The sequence below is a fragment of the Panthera uncia genome, chromosome E1 (genome assembly GCF_023721935.1).
Source record: "Panthera uncia isolate 11264 chromosome E1, Puncia_PCG_1.0, whole genome shotgun sequence".
Taxonomy (NCBI): Eukaryota; Metazoa; Chordata; class Mammalia; order Carnivora; family Felidae; genus Panthera; species Panthera uncia.
The window spans coordinates 1,444,351-1,468,066 of record NC_064814.1 but is presented as its reverse complement, the minus strand read 5'-3'; the positions used below and the strand labels follow the sequence as shown (position 1 = coordinate 1,468,066).

Sequence of the window (23,716 nt, the reverse complement as noted above, 5' to 3'; positions counted from 1 at the left end):
GGCTGGGGGTGAGGGGAGGTTCCAGGGGCCATCAGCCCTCTCCCCGCCACCCGGCCCCGCAGCCCACCTGGCAAGGCCTGTGGCACCTTCGGCTGTGTCCACGCTTCTAGGCCAGGACGGTGGGGAAGAGACCGAACCGTTCAGAGCAAGGACCGTGGAGCCCGCCGCACAGGGCCCAGGCAGGGGGGACTGGCCTGCAGGAAGTGGGGGGCGGGAATGGGAGCCCCTGGCAGGACCCGGTGCTGCAGACCGGGGTTTTAGGAGGGAGAGGCCACCTGGGTCCCCGCAGGAGTCTCCCACAGCGGCTCAGGGCACGGGGTGTCTGTGTGTGCAGCCGGGCCGGCCAATGCCTCTGTGACGCTGTTGGGCCCAGAGCACTTGTGGTGTGGGGGCGATGGGGTCTCCAGCGCCCTCTGCTTCCTTCCCTGTGTCATCCTGTTTGCGTGACAAGCCCCTTCTGTTTTCCAGCTGAAAGGAAAAGAGTGGAGAAGGTTCCCCAGGTGGATGTCTGAGTCAGCCTCCAGGCCAGCGGGGCAGCCCCTCAGTTAGCAGGGTGGGCAGGGGCAGCCCCGCCACGGGCCGGGGAGGGGGGCTGGGCTGGAACAGTGTTTCAGCATTTCCACTACATTCCCCACACTGTGGGGCAGGGGTCCCCTCCCTAGACGCAGAGAAGCCAGCTCTCTGAGGGCCCCCAAGAAGGTCCCCTGCGTCAGGAGACGGGTGGTGTGGGGCGAGGTGGGCCCCAGGCTTGGGGTCTCTGGCCGAGGCGGGAAGTGTAGCCTGTCACCAGTATGTCCCCTGCTCTGCAGAGCTAAGACCAGGGGCCGGCTGAGCTGAGGTGCCACCCTCCTAGCCCCCCGTGCGGTGGGACCCCCTTCTGGGATAGGGTCAGAACAGAGCACCCGTGAGTGTCCCCACCCAAGGCCAGGATCAGTGTCCGGAGGAGGGCATGAGGTCCTGGGACCCCCAACCCAGATTTTAGCCTAGAGGTCCAGTATTGGGCCTCAGGCCCTGCTCCCCACCCGCTGTGGCCCCAGGTGGCTGACCCTTGGGGATGTGGCGGCAGGGGGGGGGGGGTGGTCTGCAGAGGCCAGACCTCTGAGGCCAGAGCCTCAGGCCCGGGAGACCCTGCACGGGACCCACCTGGAAGCTTCGGCTTCCCTGGACCCCAGGGCCAGGGGGCCCCGTGGGACCCTGAGCTGCATTTCCTGTCCAGCCTGGAGCCTGGCCCGCCGCTTCGCCCCCGCGGTGTGGGAGAGCTCAAGGTGTGGGCTTCTCAGGCTGAGCTCCTGGAGAAATCCATTATCCAGACCCGGCTTTTGGACTGGGCTGCTTCCCAGTGTCCCGGGAGGAGCAGGGTGGGAGGGACCTTCCTGGGAGGGTGCGGGGGTGGGGAGGCCTGGGAGACTCGAGGCTGGCCTGGGCGAGGCAGGAAAAGGCCGCTCATCCTCCAGGCATGCCCCCCCCCCCCAGATCCCTGGGGCCCAGCAGGGGCCGCCCTCCCACTCCTGCCCCTCCACCCGCGGCCCCTGGAGGCCAACACTTCCCTTCCCAGCCCAGAGTCCCCTCCCCTGGCTGGACGCCTGTGGTCTGGCCGCGGCCCATGGCAGTCCCAGCCCTGCGGTCCGGGAAGTCCCTGGCCCCTGGGCACCTTCGTCCCCTGCCCCTGGGTCTTCCCAGGGTCTCCCTGCATCCTGACACCCACCACAGAGGTCGGCGTGTGCTCCGGCCCCTGGCCGCACTCACACACCTGCCTCTGTGGCCGGCGCCCAGGAGAGGCCCCCCTCCTCCGTCTGTCCCGTTCACACGCTGGAGGGGAGGGAAGCTGCCAGGGTCCCCACCAGGGCAGCCCCTCCCTCTCCCCTGCTCTGGGCCTTGCCTCCTCTCTGCTGAGTCACCCGGTGTCTGGGAAGCTCCCAGAGCCAAAACCGGGCTGGATGAGGAATCACAAATTCACAAAATCCCCCTGCCTCCCGGGCAGGGAAACAGCTGCCCTGACTCACCTAGGGCAGGGCCTGCAGCCTCGGGGGACCCCCTGAGAACTCCTGCGAACCCCACCAGGCCCCTCCCTACACCCAGCCTGATGGGGTGCTGAGCGCCCAGGCCGCTGCTCCCCATCCCTGGGCTGGTCCCAAGCCCAGGCTCACTGCCTGTGAACAGGGCTGACGAGATGGCGGGGTGGGGGCCAAGCAGGGCTGTCCTAACCCCCCACCACCCCCAGGGGCTGCTCCTCAGAGAGCGGTCTGTGTCCGCCTGCGTCCTTCCTGCGCAAGCTGCCGTCGCCATGGAAATCCAGGGAGGCGCGCTCAGCCTGGCCTTGGCCACTGGATTTGGGCAGGGAGAGGGGACACAGTGGCGGGGGTGCAGGTGGGCACAGAGAGCCGGCTGTCAGCGCCAGCGCGGAGTGTCCTGGGGGATAGATGACTGTGTGTGTCCGCCTGCCAGGCTGGCCGGGGTGTGACCCTGAGAGCCCCGGGGGGCTGACAAAAAGCAGGTCTGGCTTCATCCCTGTCTGTGCCTCCGCCTCCGTTTCTGTCCCTCTCACCTGGGCGGGGCTGATGAGTCCGTCGGTTGCACCTGGGGAGAAGGTCGAGGACCCCACTGTGGGGAGGGGCCGGTCCCCCCAGTGCTGCCCAGAAGGCGGGCAGAGGCTGCGGGACCCACAAGGCTGGAGCAGGGCCCCCGGCTGATGCTGGGCCTTTCTGGGAGGTGTGGGTAGAGCGCTCTGGCAGGTGCGCCAGTGGCTGTGGGGCCCCGGAGCTGCCCGCCACCGTGGCCTGGGAGAGTCAGGGGCTCGGCCTCTGAGGAGAAGGCCCACCGCAGAGCCAGCCGCCTGCTGCCCGCGGGCACGGCACTCGGCATCCCATTGATCAGGGTGGGGGCGGGGGGCGGCGCTGGTCGCAAAAGTGCCAACAGTGGCAGGAGGGCACGGGACCCCGAGCGTGTCTGTCGGGAGCCCGAGTGGGCCGTTTCTCCTGCTTCTGAAGACAGAAGCCCCGGGGGTTTGGGGCTCGAGAGTCACCCCTGGAGACGGGCTCCTTGGCGGGCTGGCCCGGTCCAGACTCACCCTTGCCCCCTGTGTCCACAGCCAGCAGCCGCCTGATGGGGAATTCTCCGGCGCCCTCGTTCATGGGCAGCTTCCTCACCAGCAGCCTGGGCTCGGCGGCCCCCGCGCACCCCAGCGGCCCCACCCCCGCCCCCTCGGAGCAGGCCTACCGCGGCCCCCACCCCGCCACCTCCCAGATCTGGTTCTCTCACTCACATGAAGGTGAGTCCGGGGCCAGGGGCCGGGGGCCAGGAGAGGAAGCCCCCACGCACAGGGGAGGTGGTAATTGGTTGGAAACGGGGGGCGGGCCCCACCAGGCAGTGGTCCTGGCCAGATGTGCACCGCAGATGGGTGGCGGGGGGGGGGGGAGGGGGAGGAGGTGGGGCCGAGAGGGCTCTGGGGGAGCCAAGGAAATGTGGAACACAGCTGGGCTGGCCAGGGCCGGGCTGCACCCTCTGCCTGGGGCTGCGCCCACCTCCCCAGACTCAGAGCGGTATGGGCTCCAGATGTGCCAGCTGGGAGGGAGGTGTGGGGGGGGGGTGGAGAGAGCTGTCAACATGCTCCTGCAGCCACCTCGGGGGCCTCGCCCGGAGCAGAGCCCCTCCCAGGCCCCTGGCCTCCCCTCGGAATGCGGCCCTGTGCACGCAGGCCTTGCGGCCGCCCGGCAGGACAGCCCCGGGGGCCCCTCGGGGACTCTGGGGCTCCCCTCCGGTTTCCCAACCGCCTGCTGTCTGTTCAGCCCCTCGCACTGGGACGTGTGCGGCAGCCCGGGCCCGTGGCTGCTGGTATCCGTGCGGCCCGGGAAGGGTTAAGCCCGGCGGCGGTGGCTGGCACGCGGAGAGGTAATTGCAGTTGGCAGCGGGCACAGAGGGCTCTCCGCTCCTGGCACCGGCGCCGCCGTAACTCAGTGACTGCTGAGCGGCAAGCGTTGCGTTTGCAGAGCGCGGACCCACACGCCGCGCCCGCCGTCCGTGTTCCAGGCAGGGAGATTAGCGCCCGGCGCTGCTGGAGAGCCAGAGAAACCTCTTTGTGCAACAAGAAAGGGGCTGTTTTCCAAACAGGACAGGTGACAAGTGAGGGACAGTTGTTAAAATAATCTAGGCTTTAAGCGCTGCGCAGGGTGCACATGTTGGGCAGGCGATAAGCAGCAAGAGGTCTCCTTCCTGCTGGAGGGAGGCCGGGTGGACGGGGCAGGGTCCCCGGCCCAGACTCACCCCCCCGCCGCCGCCCGCTTCCCACCCCGCACTCTTAGTAGCCTCCCCAGGGGGGACCCGCTGGTGCGGGCGGGGCTGGGCGCTGGGGCGAGGCTTCCCTGGCAGTGGTGGGTGGCCCCGCGCACTCAGTGCCTCTCCCCCTCCCCGCCCCTGCAGCTCTTCCGCCTCTCTGTCCGCCATGCAAACTCCCAGCCCTGGCAGGAGCATCTGGGAAGGATGTCTGTAGGAGGGAGGGGTGGGGGGCTGCAGCAGCCACGTGGGACCACCTCAAAATAACGAAGTAACGGAGGAACGGCCACGGCCCCACCCTGGCCCCGCCACAGGTGCATGGGCACACCCGGGCTGGCTGACTTAGTTTCCCCTCCGGCCCACCCTTGGGGACCTCAGCAGCGCGGAGGGCGGTTTGTGGGCAGTGCCACCTGCCCTGGGGCCCAGGGAGAAGGTGTCCCTGTCCTGCCCCTCTGGGGGCTGCGGGGAGGGCGGGGTGGGAGGCAGCCTGCGGACGGCGTCCTCAACGGCCTCCCGCCACTCGCTTCCCCTGAGCCAACGGCTACGTTGGCGGCCTGGCTTTTGGCCTTCAGGGCTCCCCGCCGCCCTTAGCTGCAGCCCCAGGGGAGTCCGCTGGCCGGGTGGGGGGGCCCGTGCGGGCCTCCTGCCTGCCTCCACCCTGTCCTGCATCCCGTAGAACCTTCTTTGAGGCAGGGGCAGCCTGAGCAGGAAGAGGGTCCGTTGTTCCGGCTCAGACCAGCCCTGGATTGCCCCAGGATTCCAAGTCATGTGTCCATCCACCTGGACCTCCTCAGGCTGGACATGCCCACAGCCTAGTGGGGGAGGGCACGCCTGTCAGGCCGATGGGCTTAGTGGACAAGCACAGGTGGCCAAAGACAAAGGGAGACAGGGTGTGGCTCTTAGCACCCCCCCCCCCCCCGCCCAGCCCCCCTGAGCACAAGGCCTTGCAGGGAGCAGGGCCCACCCGAGGCCGAAGAGGAGCCTCGGGAGAGGCAGGAGCCCTGAGGCGGAGGGCACCCCCGACCTGCCAGGTCCCACCTGGCGGTAGCCGGGATCTGTACATCCTGGCGACCGTGCAACCACATACACCTTCCAGGCCCGTGCCTCAGTTTACCCCCCTGGCCCCTCCTTCTCTCTGCCCTCCGTGAAGCCGCCCCGCCTCGGGATCTCCTTCCTGCGGGGGTTCCCTGCCCTCCGCCCTCCGCCTGTCTGCCTGCTGTAGCCTCGCTCCCCGACAGGCCACGTGGTGCCGGCTGCCTCGCTGTGAGCCTGGAGCGTAAAGGCCGGCAGGCGGGCGGGCGGGCGGGGCCGGAGCGAGTGGCAGCGTTTGCTGGCTGCCTGCCCTGGCAGCGTGCCTGGCTGCTAGTTTGACTGGGTGCCAGCTGGCTCCCCGCGTGCAGGGGCCTGTTTCTCTGCCGTGTGTGTTCGGAGAGAAGGGGGGTGAGGCGGGCGGGGGGCACGCGACACGGCCGGAGCGTGGGGGCCGGCAGGCATGGTGGGCTGCCTGGGCGGGCCGCTCAGAGGTCTGGTCTCCCCCGAGTCCTGCTTCCTCCCACCACAGGGCGGCAGGTGCCCAGCAGAACCTGCTCCCCACCCCCTCCCTTACCTGGGGTGGCCGGGGCGGGGCCTCTGAAATGGCTCTATCTTAAGGAGGGCAGCCAGGCCGGGCCCCGGCAGTAAGTGGGGGCCGGGTCAGGGGAGATGGGCCCACGTGCCCCCCCCCCCAACTCCAGGCAGGACTCCCCACCCTCCCACCGGTGGACCTAGCTTGCCATCTGGGGGGGGCAGCCGCCAGGACAGGGGCCCAGCCTTCCGCTTCCCTGGCGGAGCAGCTGGGGTGCAGGGGAGGCACCCTGGAGCTGGAGGAGCCGCCCCGGAACATCTGGCCGGAGGCAGAGCCTGTCTGCCCAGCCCCCAGGCCTCCTGCTCCCCCCTCCAGGCTCGCCCAAGTGAGGGGTCCTGCCAGAGACTGGACATTCCCCACCGAGACTTAGGGTGGGAGTGGGCGTCAGAGCTGGCCCCGGGGCAGGGGTGAGCTAGTGTCCAGCCCGCCTGCCCTGGGGGGGTTGGGGCAGGGGCGGGGGCACAGCACAGCTGGTCCCATTGTCATGGAGTCCGGCCCCCCCTGTCCCCACCCCGCCCCCAGCTGCCTGGCTGGGACCACCCACAGGGCCGGTGAAAGGGGATTCTGTTCCTGGGGGCTCCGCTGGGGAGGGGTGGGGCCCCCTGGCTGCTGTGCACCACAGCCCCGCTACTTGTGGTCTCTTGTGCCACCTGGAGGGGAGCCTTGGGTGGCAGCGGGACGCGTGCCATCGCCGGCTGTGGGCCCCACTGGCCTCTTTATCCGAGGCCCTGCTTCTCCATCCAGGGCTGGGCCGGCCTCCAGGAGCGCTGGGGACCACACCAAAGTGTGGTTGGATGTTCCCCACTGCTCCCGGCCCCCGGCCTCCCCTCTGCCCCCTCTGTCCCCTCTGAGACCTCATGGGGACTTCTGGGAGGGAGCAGGAGCCTGGAGTCATGTCTGTGTGAGGGACACAGGTGTCACCTGGCACCCACCACCTCCGTGTGACCTCAGAGGCCGTCCTGGCTGCGGAAGCTTCATTTCCCAGAACCGTCTAGAGGGGCTGTCTGATGTAGGTCTCCGCCCTGGACCCCAGCCCCTTCCCCCAGGCCCCGTCGGCTCCTTCTTCCTCTCCTGGCCTCAGTTTCCTCGATGGCTAAAATTGCCTCTGATTCTGCCCCCACAGAACCACCGATGGTCGCCCTTCCAGTGCACCCCGTCCTGGGCTGGGTACCGGTGGCCCCGAGGCTGCGGTACCCCTCGCCCTGCCTCCCTGAGTCCTGCCCATGCTGGACGGAAGGAGGAGACAAGTGGGGGCGGCCGGCTGCTCTGAGATCTGAGGACAGAGTGTGGGGAGGGGCCCGAACTCCCCAGATCCCAACACAGAAATCGGGGCTGCCCCGCCGGATAGGCCATGTCCGGCCAGAGGGAGGTCGGTCTCTTGTGGACCTCTGACCCCTCCAGAGCCTTCATGGGGCTTTTGTGGCCGGCCTTCTCTCACCCTTCCCCACGCCCTCATGCCCTGGCAGGTCTCCTCCGTGGCCTCAGCTCACCACCATTTCCTTCATGGGGCTCTTTACATAGCAATTGGTTGCTGAGGGCACGGGTCCCACCTGATCCCTGTGAGGCTAGTCCCCGGCGGGCTCACTGTACTGGGCCAGCCTGCCTAGCCCTGGTTTGGTTCTTGCAGCCACAGGTGGCCCTGAGGTAGGGATGCCAGGGCCAATCCCTAGCTCTAGGTCAGGCCAGGTAGCACACCTGTGGTGCTCGGGAAAATGATGCTTTGTTCTGCTGCTGGCCCAGGGGTACCTGCCTCGTTAACTTCAACGAGCAACCCCGCGATACGGGGGGCGGTTGTTCACCCATTTTATAGGGGAGGAAACAGGTTCTGGAAGCTGTGTGGTGGGTTTTGAGTCCAAAGAGTCTGACCGGGGGCCATCTGGTCCTCTCTTTCTCTTGGCTGCCCTCTGAGGCCTGTCTCCCTCTGCCTTCCTTGTGTCGGGAGTAGATGTTCCCCGTTTCCAGCTCCTGCTGGCGTAGAGGCTGCTCTGGGACCCCGGCCGCGGGCACCTGCCTTGCGGGCCCCTGCCCAGGCAGCCGTGGGCGGGGCAGCACCGCGCTGGACCAAGCCCAAGGCCCCTGCCCCTCGTAAGGGTCATCATCACTGCTCAAGAGCTGCGTCAGCCTTAAGTCCACAGCGCCCGAGAGGCTGGGAGAGCCAGCGCACCTCTGAGCCTCAGTTTCCCCATCTGCAAGCCGCCCTCACCCTTCAGACCCAGCGTGACACAGTCAAAGCCAGCAAGTACGAAGCATTTGCCGCCGACCGCTCCGTCTGGCCTGTTCCCCGTGGCAGCCGTCCGCTGCTGGGCCGGGGGCCGCCGTTTGCAGTGGGAGCATGTGTGGGGGCAGCACTGGCTGGGCGAGGGGGAGGCCCCTTGTCGCTGCCTGGGCACATGGCCTGTCCGAAGCATGACTGTACGGGTCCGAGCAGCCAGGATCCCCCAGGTGCAATGGCCTGAGTGTGGCCGGGACGCCCCACCCAGGGGGCTTGGAGCCCTCCGGAGGGCAGGGTGCAGAGCCTGGGCCAAGAGGTCTGGGCAAGGCAGGCGGCAGCCCCCCTGCATTTCCCGGGCAGCCAGTTGCATGGTGGGATGTCGGCGAAGGTTTTGGGGGTGACGCCGGTCCGCCCCCAGCTCCTAGCTCTGAGGGGCTGTTGTCTTTCCCGGCTGGAGGCCTGCAGCGATCTGGGGCCCCAGCCCTCCCAGGCCTCCCCTCCTTCCGAGGGCTCTCCCCTAAGCTGTGCTGCCTGAGCCTCCCTCCTCCCTGGGAGCACGTGTCAGGAGCCCGGGACTGTCCACAGGCCGCCCGGATCCTGGGCAGGCTGCCCGCTGCCTGTGCTCCAGAGACGCCTGCAGGAGCCTGGCCCCTTCCCCCAACACCTAGTGCTCCTCCGAGCCTGGGAAGAGACCGAGGCTGCCAGGCCCCACGCCTTGGGCCACGGGGGGCAGTGAGTATGCGGGGAGCGCCTGAACTGGAACCTCGACGGGGGGGATGGAAGAGGGATCCACACAAGCCTGCGCTTGGCCGCCCAGCTGCGGAAGGCTGAGGCCAGGGCACTCCCCGAGGGCCGAGCTTCCAAAGCCCGCCCCCTCCCAGAGAAGGGGGTCTCACGCAGGTCGTCCCAAAGTCCAGGGGGACACCCAGGGGTCTGGCCACCAGGCGTGAGGAGGCCTGTGGACAGAAGCAGGGAGGACCAGGGGAGGGGCTGTGGCAAGGTTAGCGCTCCTCCCCGGGCAGGCGTGATCAGCCGATCGTCGCACTCGAGCCGCCTATAGGTGCAGCCTCAGAATCCTTCTTAACCCAGTGTCTGGCCTGTCCCTATCATCTGGTAGACTTGACGACACGATGGCAACCCGCTGACGTCCTGAGTGAAAGGGGCGTCTCGTGGGAGGGAGCCGGCGTCCAGTCAGTGTCGGGCATTGGGCCATGACCCGTAGCCTGGTACCTGTGGCAGAATCCTAAATGATAGCAGTGCGTCAGGGCCCCAGGAGCAGGGGCCATTTGCCCAGCCGCGTCCCTGGGTGTCTCTGTGGAGGTCATCGTGGGTGAAGTAAGTGTGGGATCCTTCAGGGCTGGCAGGAGGTGGGGGGGGGGGGCTGCTGGGCTCCATCTGGGGGAACTTACCCCTGCTGATCCCCAGAGAGGGCCTGACCCAGAGGAGATGGGCTCTGACTGGTCAGATGGGCAGTTGAGCTGCTAAGAGCCCGCCCCGGGTGGCCAGTTGGGCCTAGTGGTCGTGTTGTGGGAAGCTGCCCTTGGGAGCTGATGCTGGGATCAGCTGGCAGCTACAACCTGAGGCTCAATGGCCGGTGAGAACTTTCCAGCAACTGGAGCCTCAGGATAGGGGAGGGAGTCACCCTCCAGGGAGACAACAGTGCTATTCGTGAAGGTGGCCCTCTGGTTGGCTGGCCACACACCGCAGCCCCCCCCCCCCCCCCCCCCCGCCCCAGACCTGGCCAGGAGCATGCCTGCCCTCCAGCCTCCCGAGAGACCCAAGAGCAGTCCCCAGGGGGCAGGATGCCCATTTCATCACACCCATCGGGTGATGGCCTTGACCCTCTAGGGTCCCCCATTTTCACTTATGTCGTGGGGTTGAGTGTCCTGACAACTCACAGCAGCGGGCAGGGTGGACGGTGTCATCGGTGAGACATCCACTGAGGCCCGGGACCCCTCCCCAGAGCTCCATCAAGAGTCTCAAGAGCCTCCAGGGCCTGGAAGGCAGTGGGAGGCCAGGGACAGACCTGGGGCCCGGCTCCCCACCGTGCGCCGTTGCTCAACAGATTTGCCACCTGTCAGCTCCCACCTCAAGGATTACGAGGGTCTGGAACGGGGTCCTGGACCACCATATTCCCTGCAGGAATGTGGGCTCCTGGGCTCCTGGGCATCCAGCCCCTGCCCCTCTCCCTGCACCCCGAGCCGTCCTGAGAACCACAGCCCCCGCCCTCTGCCGTGGCCCCGTCAAGGACCCACAGCGGCCCTGCCTCATGCCTTCTCATGACAGCTGCTGTGGTTTGTAAGATCAGCTTTATTTTCTTCAGTTCAGAGAGGATGATCTCGGCGAAAAGAAAAGGACCTTTCTATGCTTGGCTGGGAGGCCCCCTCCATGTCCCCGTCTAGTCCCCCCACCCATGCCCCTTCTGCTTTTTCCTTCTCCCCCAACTTCCTCCCCACAGCTCGAATCTCCCTGTGGGATCCCCGAGGGCAGGGCCTCAGGCAGCTGGAGGTGGGAGGGAGTCCCCTGCTCCCTGGCCTGGACGGCCACCAGCTCCGCTCAAAAGGAGAGGGGCTCGGGCAGGCACCCTAACACCGAACACCCACCCCCCCGACCCAGGGCGCCGCAGGGAGGGGCTCCCCGCTCAGCCAGCGGACGCCACGGGTGGGCGGCAGGCCTAGACCTCCCGAGGGGTCACGGGGAGGCGGGGGGTGTCCACGCCCGGGAAACGGGTTCTGGGAAGGAGGAATTTACAGACTTCTGTTTACCAAAACGAGGCCCCGTAAAACATTTAACAGCGGCCAATTAAAAGGGGACAGCTGCGGTGGCTTACCACCCCGGCCCCCGCCCGCGCGGCACACACAGGCCCCGGCCCCCCGCCCGCCGCCCCCGGCTGCTCCCGGCCCGTCCGGCTCTCAGCTTTTGTCAAGTCTCCCAGGAGCTGAGTTTAATCTAGGGAACAGCTGTTCCAGATGTGTCTCCCCACACAAACTAGGCCAGTTGGCCAGGCAGGAGGGGGCTAGGAGGGGACAGGCCGGGGCGGTGGCTGGCACCTTTCCCGAGCCCTCACATGTGCCTGGGGACGTGAGCCCTAAGCAGAGAGCCATCCAGGGACTCCTCCAGCCTCCAGATGGGGCTGCTGGGAACGTCCCCTGGGGACAGGGTTCCACAGCTCCACCTCCGAACCAAACTGCGTCATCTGGGTCTGAGGGACCGAGCCCGCTGGGATCAGGGTGCAGGCCACCCCATTCGGGCTGGGGGATCCCAGACGGCCCCCATTTGGCGCTGACCACTTTCCATTCCAAGCTCTGCCCCTGCGGCTGCATTCTTACCTCTGAGCTGAGCTACGCAGCCTGATCCACGGTGGCACAGCGCACCCCCCGCCCTGCCCCCAGCCTCAGGCCTGCCAGGGGGCTCCCGGGCCCCTGGTGCTCGCGGTGGGCTCCGGGGCTGACCCCCGCTGCCTCCACCGCCGCCCCCGGCACTGAGATAGAGCCCCCACGCCGGCCTCCACACTCCACCCTCCGCCTCTTCGGCCTCTGTATCCAGGCAGACCGGCCTCAGGCCGGGAGTAATGCCCCAGGCCCTCTGAGGACGTGGGGGACTGGAGGCCTGTCCCGTGGTTCTGGCACCGCCCCTTCTGGAAAGGTGTTTCCCAGAAGATACTCCGTGGGGTGCTCAGCCACCAGCTGTTACAAAGAACGTTCCACTCGAACAGCAGAGGGCTTCTGTCGTAAATGGACTCAGGGAAGCAATTAATGGGCAGGATGAAATGGGGCTCTCTGCCCCGGGACTCGTCCGGACTCCACTGTGACCCTAGGAGGGGTGCTGGTGCCCGTTCCCCAGGCACGGGGCTCACGGCTCCCTTTTATCAAGGGCGACAGGCCACACACACCAGCCTGGGGGGCCGGCCTGCCCTCCCCGCCCAGGACTGCTGTCTGCAGGGCCCCACTCGAGCTCCTCCTTGTCCCTGTGGCCGCTGCTCCCCGGGGAAGACCCTGGATGGCTGTTCCCTCCTCACAGCCAAGGCCACCTTGAAGGGTGCGAAGGCGCTCCTGGGAGCTGATCGCTCCTGGGACAACCATGGGGTGACAGAAACTCCTACAGAGCACGATCAGAGCGTCAGCTCCAAGCAGGAGTCTTAGAGTAAGGCTGTCTCCTGCCTGCCCCAGCTGTGGGCCCCCACCCCGCCCCTCCCTGCTGGGCCACGAGGGGGAAGGACCAGCGGTGAGGAGCCCCAGTCAGGGTGGCTGGTGGCTCTGGACATCCAGCAGACACAGCTCCCCCAGGCTGTGCTTACGCCTGTCTGTCCTCGTCCCTTCTGGGGACACGGCATGCGTCCCAGGTGGCAGGAGCCCCCAAGGTCCGAGGCCAACAGGTGGGGCCAGCTCCAGGGTGTGGCTGGCGTTCCTGTGCTGGGCAGGGCCAGGCCCCAAGGACGGTTCAGGCCCCAGAGGGACGGAGAAGGGCCTGCCTGGCATGACTCAGACCCCAGGGGGGGTGTCAGGGCTGGGGGCCAGCTCCCTCTGTAGATCTCAGAGTGGAGGCCGGGCCGCTGGAGAACCGGGCCATGCTGGCAGCCCCAGCAAAATGCGAGTCGGCACCCCCCGACGGCGCCAGCCCCAGGGTGCAGGCTGCCCGAGCACTTAGGTGCCCGTTGGATGGCGTGGGCCGAGGTGGCACCTGGCCCTGGCTGTCCTGGCCGGCAGTTCGGCCTGTGCAGCAAGGGCCTCCGTCCAGCATGTGTGTCCGCTGCGGCCCCGTCCTCCCAAGATGCCTCTCCGAGAGGAGCTTTTGTTGCCCTGCCTCAGAGCTCCCGCCGTGTGCTACTGGGGGAGGGACCGCAGGCGCCCTCTCCCATCTTCCTCTCTCCCAGCCCATCAGCAATTCAATTTGTGCCGCACCAGAGGGATGGTGTTAGTCGAGTCAGAGTTAATATGATGTATTGATGGGTTGATTTCCCACCGGCGGGCTGTATACCAGGCTCTGCGGGGCGCCGCTCCTGGGCCGCCCACCGCTTCTCCCCTCCCTGGGGTCCGGGCGCATGCGGGCCGGGGCCTCGGGGGTGCCTCTGCAGCCAGTGTCCTTGCTCCTCCAGCTCCAGGGTACCCCAGATTTTCGGGGAGTCTGGCATCCACCTTCCTACCCATGAGCCACTTGGATCACCATGGAAACAGCAATGTTCTCTATGGGCAACATCGTTTCTATGGAACCCAAAAAGGCAAGTGCTGGCTTGGGGCCTTGCTGGGGGTCTGGGGCACAGGGCATCCGGGAGGGCGGGGCCGGGCGGGGCTGGGGGCTTCTTGGGTACCAGGTGAAGAGGGCCAGCCTAGGCAGACCCTCCTCTCCGGGTCTCAGGCCACGGCGGGGTAGGGACCGAGGACAGGGAGCCTGCTTCTCAGGCTCCCGGAGGATTTAAAGTCTCAGGACCATGGCCAAGAGGCAGGTCATGTGCTGGGGTTAGGTGCGCACCCTGAAGACACAGCCATGCTGTCTGGACGTCTCCGGCTCCGGTGGAAGATTCCCAAACGACCGAAGCCCCTAAGGGGTGGTGCCTAGCCCCTCGGCACCTAGCCTTGACCTGCACACACGATTTCCCAATCCCCACCGCCCTGGGCAGCTCAGGGGGGGAGGATGCCATCGGGCGGGGGTGGGGGGGGGAGGAAGCCCCCAGAAGCCTGCATTTCCTGCCTCACCCAAGCTGCACACCAGGGCCTCAGGTCAGACAGAGGCTGCAGGCTGTGTTGGGGCGTCAATGTGCCCCAGCAGGCAGAGGAGGGGCTCTCATTCCATCGGCAGGAGGGGGCCGCCAGGAGGTGTCTCTGGAGAGGGGACACCGAGGTCAGGGCTTTGCTGATGAGAAGGCAGGGCTGACGGGACTGTGGGGAGGGTGTACGTGCACACGTGTGTACGTGCATGCGTGCCCTCTCGGACGTGCACACGCACTCTCATGCAAAAGCCCAACCTCAAGGTCATGGATCCCATCAGGGAGCCCACAGGAGATGTGGCCACCGGGGGAGTGGCTGGGGCCCTCAGTGCCCTGTCTCCTAGATTTTTCCTGGATGGGATCACATCTCATTTGCATTTTAGGAAGGTTTCTCTGGGGTCGTGCCAGTAGATGGGCAGGGAGGCTGTTGGGTTCCTTACCATGTTTCAGATGACAAGTGATATGGACTTGAATTGGGGCATAGGGGTCCCACTGGGGGTGTGGAGGGGACATGCAGGTCAAGAGGTCCTAGGTGAGCCCCATTCATGGCCAGGCTGTGGGAGGGGTGCACCTGCGGGGGAGCAGCTCAGAGAGGAGGGGTGAGTTCGTCTTCCACACAGAGGGACTTTCCCAGGGGTATCCAGGAGGTGGCTGGACACACATGGTGGGGGACAGGTTGAGCCAGCCCAGGGAGAGGGGCCAACCTGGGTGAGGACACACACAGCTCCGGGGATCCCAAGGAGCCCCAAGCCTGGGGCCCTCAGTGGAGGCAGAGGAGGGGACCACAAAGCACCCAGCAGGGTCTGGCTGATGGACAGGACACCGGGCTGGGCTTCAGGACCTAGCAGTTCAATCAGTGTGCTGAAGGGGGCCTCAGGGAAGGAAGGGAGGCCCCCAGCAAGGTGACCCCCAGTGAGGCAGTTTGGGGGTGGAGCCTATGGCCAGTGCCCATGTCCTCCTAGCCCCGCCCCAGTCCTTTCTCCCAACAAGCTTCCCACTCCCGGACATTGCTGTGTCTTGTGCCTTCGGGCCGGGCGGGGCGGCTGAGGTCCGGAAAGCTTTGGCCTTGACCCAGCCGAGGATGGGCTGGCTGGGATTGATTCGGACAAGGGTCGGCCTGTGCCAGGGCCAGGAAAGCCCGCCACCCCCTGCCCCAGGAGATGGGTAGGTGAGGGATGCTCCCCGGAAACCAAGTTTCCCGCATGTGGGGCCAGGTGCTCCGCTACCCAGCCAGAGGACAGCCCCCACCGGCCCCAGGCGGGGTCCCTCAAACTCCCACGCGTGCAGCCGTTTTGACAGCCTTTGTCAGGGGAGACAGCCCGACCCGGTGACCCCGAGCCCAGAACTGCCCTTGCAGCAATGGGGCGCTCGTGGCCTCTGGGCTTCCGGTGCTGTGGTGGAGCCCCACCCAAGAACGTTTTGGTTTCGGAAATCAAGCTAATTAGGTTTCACCCAGGCTACTCTTCCCCGGCGCCCCGCCCCCTGCCCCCCTCCCTGCCAGTTTTAATGAGCAGGAAATTGACAAGGAACTTATGTGCATGAGGACAGTTTTACAAGTTCCAAATGTTTCTTTGTTCCCCCTTGTCTGCCCCCTTGGGGTACCCCAGGTCCACAGAGACAGGAGCCCAGCTTTGGGAGCAGCGGGCGGCCCCAGGCTGGAAGGGCTGGCCCAGGGCCCAGGCTGGACAGCAGGCCACGGCCCAGCCCAGGGAGCTTGGGGTACACTGCCCCCTACTGCCCACCACCCACCGCCAGCCTCCATGGGCCCAGAGCTGTGGGGGCTGCCGGCTGCGATCACTTCCTCTTCTCCCTTCAAAGCCTCCCCGGATCCCCTGGCCTGAGGTGCCCACAGTTAACATGCAGAGAGGAGCTGGGGGCCTGCCAGGGTGTTCAGGAGGTAGGCGAGCGGGGTCCTCCGCCCCCAGCCCATCCTCAGACTTGGCCTCACTTTCTCCTGGGTCTTAGCCCTTACAGGGGCCTAGTCAGAGACGGGCACTTCGCAGTCCACAGTGCACGGTCCCGCTTGCAGTGGCCGGGTGTCCGGGCACAGTCAGCGGTGTGGTGGCCACATCACGCCACATGCTGTGTGCCACCGGCCACTTAGGCAGCCCCGAACCGTGAGTCAGCGACCTCCCCTGCTTTTAAGGTTCTGATGGCCGATTTTGAGGCCCTGGCGTTGCCTGGGGCGGGGGAGATGCCTGTGGCCCCGTACCCCTCCGGCTCTAATCCCTGTGGGCGCCGGGCAGGTCAGGGGCCCCGGGCCATTCGCAGCTCCCACCTCCCGGGGGGGCCGAACACGAGTCAGAACCTTCCTAGGGAGAGGGAGTTAGTGTTTACCGGGGACAGAACGACGATAAAGTTCTGGAGACGGACGGTGGTGGCGACTGCACGGCACCGTGAAAGTTCGCAGTGCCAGCCGACGGCGCACTTAAACACGGTTAAAGTGGGAGACCCGACGTGACGTCTCTTTTACAACTTTAAACCTTCTCAGACGGTAACTGCCAGCAGGTGGTGGACAGGCTCCTGGAGCCTGTGTCTTGGGGAAGTCCCCCAGCCCTCCGGTGACCGCGCGGTTCTCTCGGCACGCAGATAACTTCTACCTGCGCAACCTGCCCCCCCAGCCCACCCTCCTGCCTGCCAACCACAACTTCCCCGGCGTGGCCCGAGCCGCCCCCGGCCACCCCATCAGCTCCTGTAGCCGCGACCGAGGCGAGGCCGGCCCCCTGCAGAAGGGTGCCAAGGAGTTCGACCGCTTCCTCATGGGCAGAGAGCTGGGCAGAGAGAAGGCCGGCAAGGCTGCGGAGGGCAAGGAGAGGCCGGCAGCGGGGGAGGAGGACGGCGGCAAGGAGCGGCACAAGCTCGTGCTGCCCATGCCGGCAGACGGCCACTGCAAGGACGGCGGCGGGGCGCCCCGGGGCGCCTGCGAGGGCCGCCCCAAGCACCTCGCCTCCTGCCTCCTCAACACCAAGGTGCTCAACGGCGAGACGGGCAAGGCCTCGCTGGCCAGCTGCGCGGGGGGCATGCTGGTGCGGCCCGGCATGGGCGTCGCGGCCTCCGGACGCTGCACCAAGGAGGCGGCGGGCCCCGCAGAGCCCGGGCCGGCCTTTGGCGAGGGCCTGGAGAGGCGGCAGACGCGGTGCCAGGCCGCGTCCTACGCGGTGCCGTCTGGCCTGCCCGCCGGGCCGCCCCCGCCCCTCAGCACGGCCACCGGCTCCTTCCCCTGCTTGCAGCTGCACGCGGGCCCGGACGGGCTCTGCCCGCTGCAGGACAAAGTCCCCCGAGACCTGAAGGCCAGCGGGCCCACCTTCGTGCCTTCCATGGGACACCTGGCGGACAAGAGCCGCCCCTTTCAGGCAGCCGAGGCCTGTGCGGTGGCAGGTGACGGCAAAGACCGGCACCTCGAAGGGGCCTTGGCCCCTGAACACGCTGTGCCCTATGGGGTCTCCTACGCTCACCTGAAGGCCGAGGGCAAGGCCGAGCGGCGGCCTGGGGGCTTCGAGGCGGCTCTCAACCCCCGGCTAAAGGGCCTGGAATATCTCAACAGCACAGGCCCCGAGACCCCCTTCTCCGGGCTCCCCAAAGGTGGTCTGGACAAAAGTGGCTACTTCGAGCTGCCTGCCCACTCACAGGACTGTGCCCGGCCGAGTCACCAGGACCCGCTGGGTGGGAAGGTCACCCAGGCCTGCTGCACTTTAGATAAGACCGCCAGCAAGGAGGCCCCCTCCGGTCCCCCTGGGGCCCAGAAGGTGGCCCGGATCCGGCATCAGCAGCACTTGGTGACCCCCGAGGTGGAGCCAGGGGGCAGTGGGGCGGAAGCCAAGCGCACGTCCCTGGAACTGGCGTCTCTGGGCTATGGTGGGCCCCACCTACCCCCATGGAGCATCCAGTCGGGCCAGGGCACTGCCATGGCCATTGGCGAGGAGCATAAGGCTGGCACCTACCTGGACCCCTTTAGCGGCAGCCTGCAGCAGGCCGCACTCCTGCCCCAGGATCTGCCCGCCCCACCCGATGAGGTCTCGGCCATGAAGAACCTGCTCAAATACAGCAACCAAGCGCTGGTCGTCGGCCAGAAGGCACCCTTCGTGGGCCTGGGTGGCCTCAAGGCCAGCTGTGCCCAGCAGGATGTGAAGTTCCCCACCTCCAAAGGCCCAGCCCAGGCCCCGGGCGAGGCAGAGAGGCCCGACTGTGCCCGAAGCCGGGAACACGACACCCCACACAGTGACGCGGAAGTGAGGCAGCCTCCCGTGGGCATCGCGGTGGCCTTGTCCCGGCAGAAGGACACGGTGAGCCGGCCCGAGATGGCCTACGGCACCAACACCGGGCGGCAGGGCCGGGCAGCCCCTGCATTCAAAGGTAGGCCCCTGCGCAGGGAGGGAGGCGGGGAGTGTGGCTGGCCTGCCCTCCTCTGCCCATCCGGAGCTCACAAAGGGCGGGCCCTGGACTCACCCGCCGTCCCCGCCCCACGTCTTCGGTCCCGTCCCTCCCTGGGCTGACCGGCCCGCCCCCATCCCTCGAAGCCACCACTCCCCACACCTGCCTTCGGCAGAACCCCCGAGGCCCATGGGGCGGGAGACCCTCCCTCGGCTTGTCACCCCCTTGCCCTGCTTGCTTTAGCCTCTGGCTCTCCGGCCGCCCCAGCCCCTGTCCCTTCTGCCATGTCCGCAGCAGGAGCTGGGCCCCGCTCCACCCACGTGCTGGACCTGGAGGCTGAGGAAGAAAGGGCACGCCTGTCCGAGGACCGCCTGGGGCTCGCCGGCCGGGAGCTCCTGCTTCAGTGAGAACAGGGCTTCAGCCGCCGCGGGGGCGGGGGGGTGGGGGGTGGGGGGGGGTCAGGCTTTGTGGCCTGACTCGGGCAGGTCTGCCTACCCCCACCCCGGGTTTGCTGGGGTTTCTGCCCGTGTCGAGGGGAACTCTGCGAACTTTTCCCTCTGCTGTGGGGGCGGAGGCCCCCAATACTGAGGCCCGCCCTATCCTGTGGTGTACCTGGGACCTTCTGAGCCCCACTCCCTCCTCCAAGGTTGATGTCCACAGGATGGGGTGGAGGAGGTGGGTAGGTGGCCAGGCGGTTGGGCTGAGCCCCTTCCACCCTCGGTGATGCACAGGGACAAGGACCGCCTGGAGTTCTCCCGGATCCACCCGCCCGGCAGCTGCCCCGGAGACCTGGCCCCTCATCTCATGATCGCCAGCGGCTCCTCGCTGCAGAACAGCCAGCTGGGCGGGGACCCAGCCCCCCACCCCCACCCCGCCCACCCCCCGTGGCTGCCCCGCACCCGCAGCCCCTCTTTGTGGATGGGGGGGCATTCCTACGGTCAGTGCTCCCCGGGCAGGGGGGGGGGGGGGGGGGGGGAGGGACAGCCAGGATGCCTGAGGCGGGGCATGCGTCCTGACCGGGCTGGATGGTCCTCAGCCTGGTGTGGGAGGCCCGAGAGTGTCAGGACCCGGTGCTGCACGCGCCCTGGTGACCGGGCCTTGTCTCCCCAGGCCTCGGGCACCCCGCCCTGCACCAGAACTTGCCCCCCGGCTTCGCCGCCTCTGTGCCCGGCTCCATACCCTCCGTCTTCCCCCTCTCCCAGGACAGCCCTGCACAGCTCGTCATTCTGCCCTCGGAGCCCACGCCCCACACAGCCCCCCACGCGCTTGGTAAGAGCCTCCCGGGCCGGCTGTTTGTATGGGGAGGGGGGTGTGGGAAGTGGGTCTGGAGAAGGGAGCAGCCCACACGGCCGTGGGGACAGTGAGGCGGGGCCGCCCGCCCGTGGCCCAGGCCCAGGAAGCAGGCGCAAGGTAAGTGAGGGGCGGGGAAGGGGCCGGCTCAGGGGGCTGGGGACACGGGGCGCAGGGCACGGGCCCGGACCTGGCCCATCTGTCTGATGGTTCCTCTGGCCCTGCCCACAGCTGACGTCATGGACCAGGCCTCACTGTGGCCCCCCATGTATGGGGGCCGGGGCCCCGCCTCCCACGTGCAGCACCCCGGCCAGCTCCCCGTGTACTCGCGGTCACAGCTCCTGCGCCAGCAAGAGCTCTATGCCCTACAGCAGCAGCAGCAGCAGCAGCAGAGGGCTGCGCCCGTCCAGGTACCTACCCAGGGCACACCCAGCGGGGACCCAGGGCTCCTTCCTCCCTCTCTGCTCCAGGCTTCCCCACCCCCCAACGCCCTGAGCAGGGGGTCGAGCCGGCTGAGCCTCTCCCTCCCCCCCCCAACAGCGGAAGCCCGAGGACCACCACCTGGAGCAGGAAGAGCCCACCCAGGAGAAGACCCTGAAGTCCACCCACAAGCCAGTTGCCTTAACCCCCACAGCCAAGGGCACCCCCTCACCTGCCACCATAGGCCCTGCCAAGCTGTCCCCTTGCTGCCACTCACCTACCCCGAAGCCCCCTGCCAGCTGCCCCACACCGCCACCGCCACCGCGTCCCGGAGCCTCGTGCACTTTATCCGTCCGCCCCTCGGGCAGCCCCGGGCCCGGCTCCAAGCTGCCCAGCTCCGAGGACAAGAGTGGGGAGGGCCGGCGGTCCGGAGCCGACCTGAGCGCGTTGGAACCAGGTGAGAGTGGGCAGCGCTGGGCTGACCTGGGCCCGCCCCCTTCCACTCGGAGGCTTTTCTCCACTTCTGGGTGGGCAGAGCTGAACTGAGGGGGCTACCTGGTTTGGCACCTGCAAAGGCCTTCCAGGTAGGGCCCAGGGCGCTGTTCCTTGTCCTTCCCCGTCCACAATCCTGGATGACCCATGCGGCGAGCACTGAGGGACCCCACCACCACCTCCTCCCCAGTTCCTGGCAGACGGGGCGGGATGAGGGCTGGGCTCAGCTGACCGGCAGTGGGGGCTACGGACAGTGAAGCGCCTGGCCTGCTGGGGCCGGTGGCAGGACCTGGGCACAGCCGCAGGACCGGCTCCCGTCCCTGGCTTCGGGTCTCGGCGAAGCGGGGCGAGGGAGCTCCTCCTGGAGCCGTCTGGGCTCCTGCCGCCCACCGCCCGCCTGCCGCGCCCCTTGGCTCTCGCTGTCCCGGAACAAGGCCCCACGTTGACGCGGCAAACCCGTGTGGCAAACATAAAACCTGCCCCCGTCCCACAATAAGGAGACTGAGCCAACAGAAGTTGTGTTTTTGTTTTTGGGGGGTTTGGGTTTTGGGGTGGGGAGCGTTGCTAGCTTTTTTCCTCTTAGTTTTTTTTTTTTTTTTTTTTAATGCAGTTAATGGGGCATGCCTCCGACAGGCTGCCGGCTCGTTCTGGTTCTGAGAAAGCCTGGTCCAAGTATCTTGTTTTAAACCACCCCCCTTCTGGTTAGCCACAGCACGCCGTGCCCCAGAGGGCCCCTGCACACCCCTGTGGACCCCTGGGGCCACGGCAGGAGCTGAGGTGGTCACAGCCGTCTGGCCAGGGAGAGAGTCCTGGGCTGGGCTGGGGGCGCTGGCTCCAGGGACCTCCTCTCCTGCCCTCAGGTGCCCCCTCAGTGTAACGTGTTCCCTGTCCTCATCTCACCTGTTTCGAAGGCAGAGGGCAGGCTGGAGACCCTCCCTCCCAGGTGGCAGTCGGGGATTTGAGGCCACCCTCTTGGCACAGGGCCACCCGTGCCCCCAGCTGCCCTCTCCTGACAACACTCCCTCTTTCACAGACCTGCCTCCCGGATACACGTGCCCTGTGGCCAGCTCGGGCTTCTCCCTGTCCCCCAGCGTGCACTCTCCTGACCTCTCGGACCCCAAAACTATGCAAACTGCAGCTCCCAGGGTCCAGCCTGAGCCAGCGAGGACGTTACTACCCGGGGAGCTGCCCCCCCGAAGCCCCCAGAGCCCACAGGAGCCGGGGTTGCCCTTGGGGGCCAGGGAGGCCACCCAGGACCTTGCCGCCACCCCCCACCCTGCCGAGCGGGGACCCTTGGGGAAGGCAGCAGACCTCAGCCCACTGGAGGGGCTTCGAGAACTGCGATGTGGGGCCCTCCTCGAGGGAGGGGGCCCCGAGGCCATCGGCCAGGCTCATTCTACTCAGGGAGGGGCTGCAGAGGAGGGGGCCGCGGTGGAGAGGGGCACGGAGGTGGGGCCAGGGCCTTCATCGGGGGCCAGCGCCCCGGCCCCGCAGCAGCCGAAGAGTCCAGGTGCCCTCGGTGAGGCCGGGCCGGGCAATTGGCAGGCCCCCAGGGAAGCAAAGCCGGAAGAGGGGGCTGAGTATCAGGAGGTCGAGCTGCAGGAGGAGGAGGGCCGGGGGCCAGCTTCCAAGAACAGCCACCTGCCCAGGGCACTCCCGGGCCTGGACGCCCTGGTGGCCGCCACCATCGACCTGGGGGACCTGCCAGGTGTCAGCCCGCCGGACCCACAGCTTGCCGCTGCCCCTGGGCCCCCACGCACAGCTCCCTCGCCCTGTAGCTCAGGGATTCATGGAATTGCCCTGCTCAGCGAGCTGGCCGACCTGGAGATCCAGCAGCAAAGGAGGGAGCCCGCCTTGCGAGGTAAGCACCACCCTGTGAACGCTCTGGAAGCTGGACCCTCGGGGCCAGGACTGCACCCTGACCGTGGTTTCAGAAGGACAGGGTCTGGGTCAGCATGCCCCGTGTATGTTGCAGTGTCCACAGCGCCCCGTGGGGGCCTTACTGTTGTCCCCATACGCTGTCCCCCGTTCACATTACGAGGAAGCCAAGACCCTCGGGGGATGAGGTGGCTGAACTGGGGCCTTGCCTCCGGGAAGGCAGAGGAAAGCCTGTGTGGCTCCTGGCCCGAGGCCTGCCAGGTCTCCGCTTAGGATGCACCGGCTGTTGCCTCCCAGGCCCAGGGGAAGTGGTCCAAGACTGACCACGTGTCCCCCGCAATGTCACCGGGGCCGAGGTGCCGGTCCTTCCTGTCCCGGGGCTGAATGCAGGTTGAGATGCTTCTGGGCTCCCGGCCCCAGAGGGGCCCCAGGGTGCGGGCACAGGGCCTGGTGCCACCCCATGGTGAGCCCTGGACTGGAGCCCGGGGGGACCCCACACAGGCCAGCCGGGGCAATCGCCCCAGAGGGGCCCCCTGAGGAAACCCTCGCGCGGGAGCACCCCCAGCCAGGCATCGTGCGCGCTGATATTTATAGACAGAGCCCAACAGAGTTCTCTCAGCTTGCCCACTTGTTTTCCTGACGCATAAAGCGCTCTGCTGCCAGCCACAGGCGCCTTTTGTGCTCTTTGGAGATAAAGCAAATGTTCTCGTAAAGTTAATTTCCCCAGAGGCCTCTGTGTCACTCCTCCTGCCCACCTAGACGGGCCCACCGCTGTGCCGACGGCAGTTTGCTGGGGAGCACCCACCGTGGACTCCCAGCTGGACCCCAGGAGGGCCTAAGTTAGGGCTCCGGGCTGTAGGGTGAGGGGGGGAGCCCCGGGCCGGGCCCAGGCTGCCCAGACCCACCACGTGAGCGTGGCTGGCACGAAAGTGCCGAGCGGATGCCGGGCCCAGTGTGTGTGGCCACCCAGTCTGTGCATGTGAATGCCTGCTGGACCGCGGCCCATTCATTGAAAGAACGCTCACGTGGAGACCACGTGAGTCCCCTGTGGGCGTTGCAACTGCAGCCCAGGCCAGGCGCCTCAGTCGCTGGGGTGTGTGGACAGAGGAAGATGCATGGCCAGGTCGCCAGTCCACCCGCCCCTCCTGGAGCCCCCAGGCTCCCACCCTCCCCTTCTGGAGCCCCCAGGCCCTCACCCTCCCCTCCTGGAACCCCCAGGCCCCCACCCTCCCCTCCTGGAGCCCCCAGGCCCCCACCCTCCCCTCCTGGAGCACTCAGGCCCCCACCCTCCCCTCCTGGAGCACTCAGGCCCTCACCCTCCCCTCCTGGAGCCCCCAGGCCCTCACCCTCCCCTCTTGGAGCACCCAGGCCCCCACCCTCCCCTCCTGGAACCTCCAGGCCCCCACCCTCCCCTCTTGGAGCACCCAAGCCCCCACCCTCCCCTCCTGGAGCACTC

The 23,716-nt window shown here is 67.4% G+C and overlaps 1 protein-coding gene across 1 annotated transcript in view; it reads left to right on the top strand.

Moving 5' to 3' along the window:
• The first annotated feature begins 2,284 nt into the window (after nt 1-2,284).
• The window catches only part of BAHCC1 (BAH domain and coiled-coil containing 1), a 36,627-nt gene continuing 15,195 nt past the window's right edge, over nt 2,285-23,716 (top strand). The window contains exons 1-10 of the mRNA XM_049638120.1: nt 2,285-2,367; nt 2,988-3,268; nt 13,201-13,323; nt 16,399-18,162; nt 18,475-18,583; nt 18,912-19,117; nt 19,291-19,449; nt 19,702-19,880; nt 20,011-20,347; nt 21,416-22,243. Of these exons, the coding sequence (XP_049494077.1) occupies nt 2,285-2,367; nt 2,988-3,268; nt 13,201-13,323; nt 16,399-18,162; nt 18,475-18,583; nt 18,912-19,117; nt 19,291-19,449; nt 19,702-19,880; nt 20,011-20,347; nt 21,416-22,243 (4,069 nt within the window). The remainder of the gene's footprint in view (nt 2,368-2,987; nt 3,269-13,200; nt 13,324-16,398; nt 18,163-18,474; nt 18,584-18,911; nt 19,118-19,290; nt 19,450-19,701; nt 19,881-20,010; nt 20,348-21,415; nt 22,244-23,716) is intronic.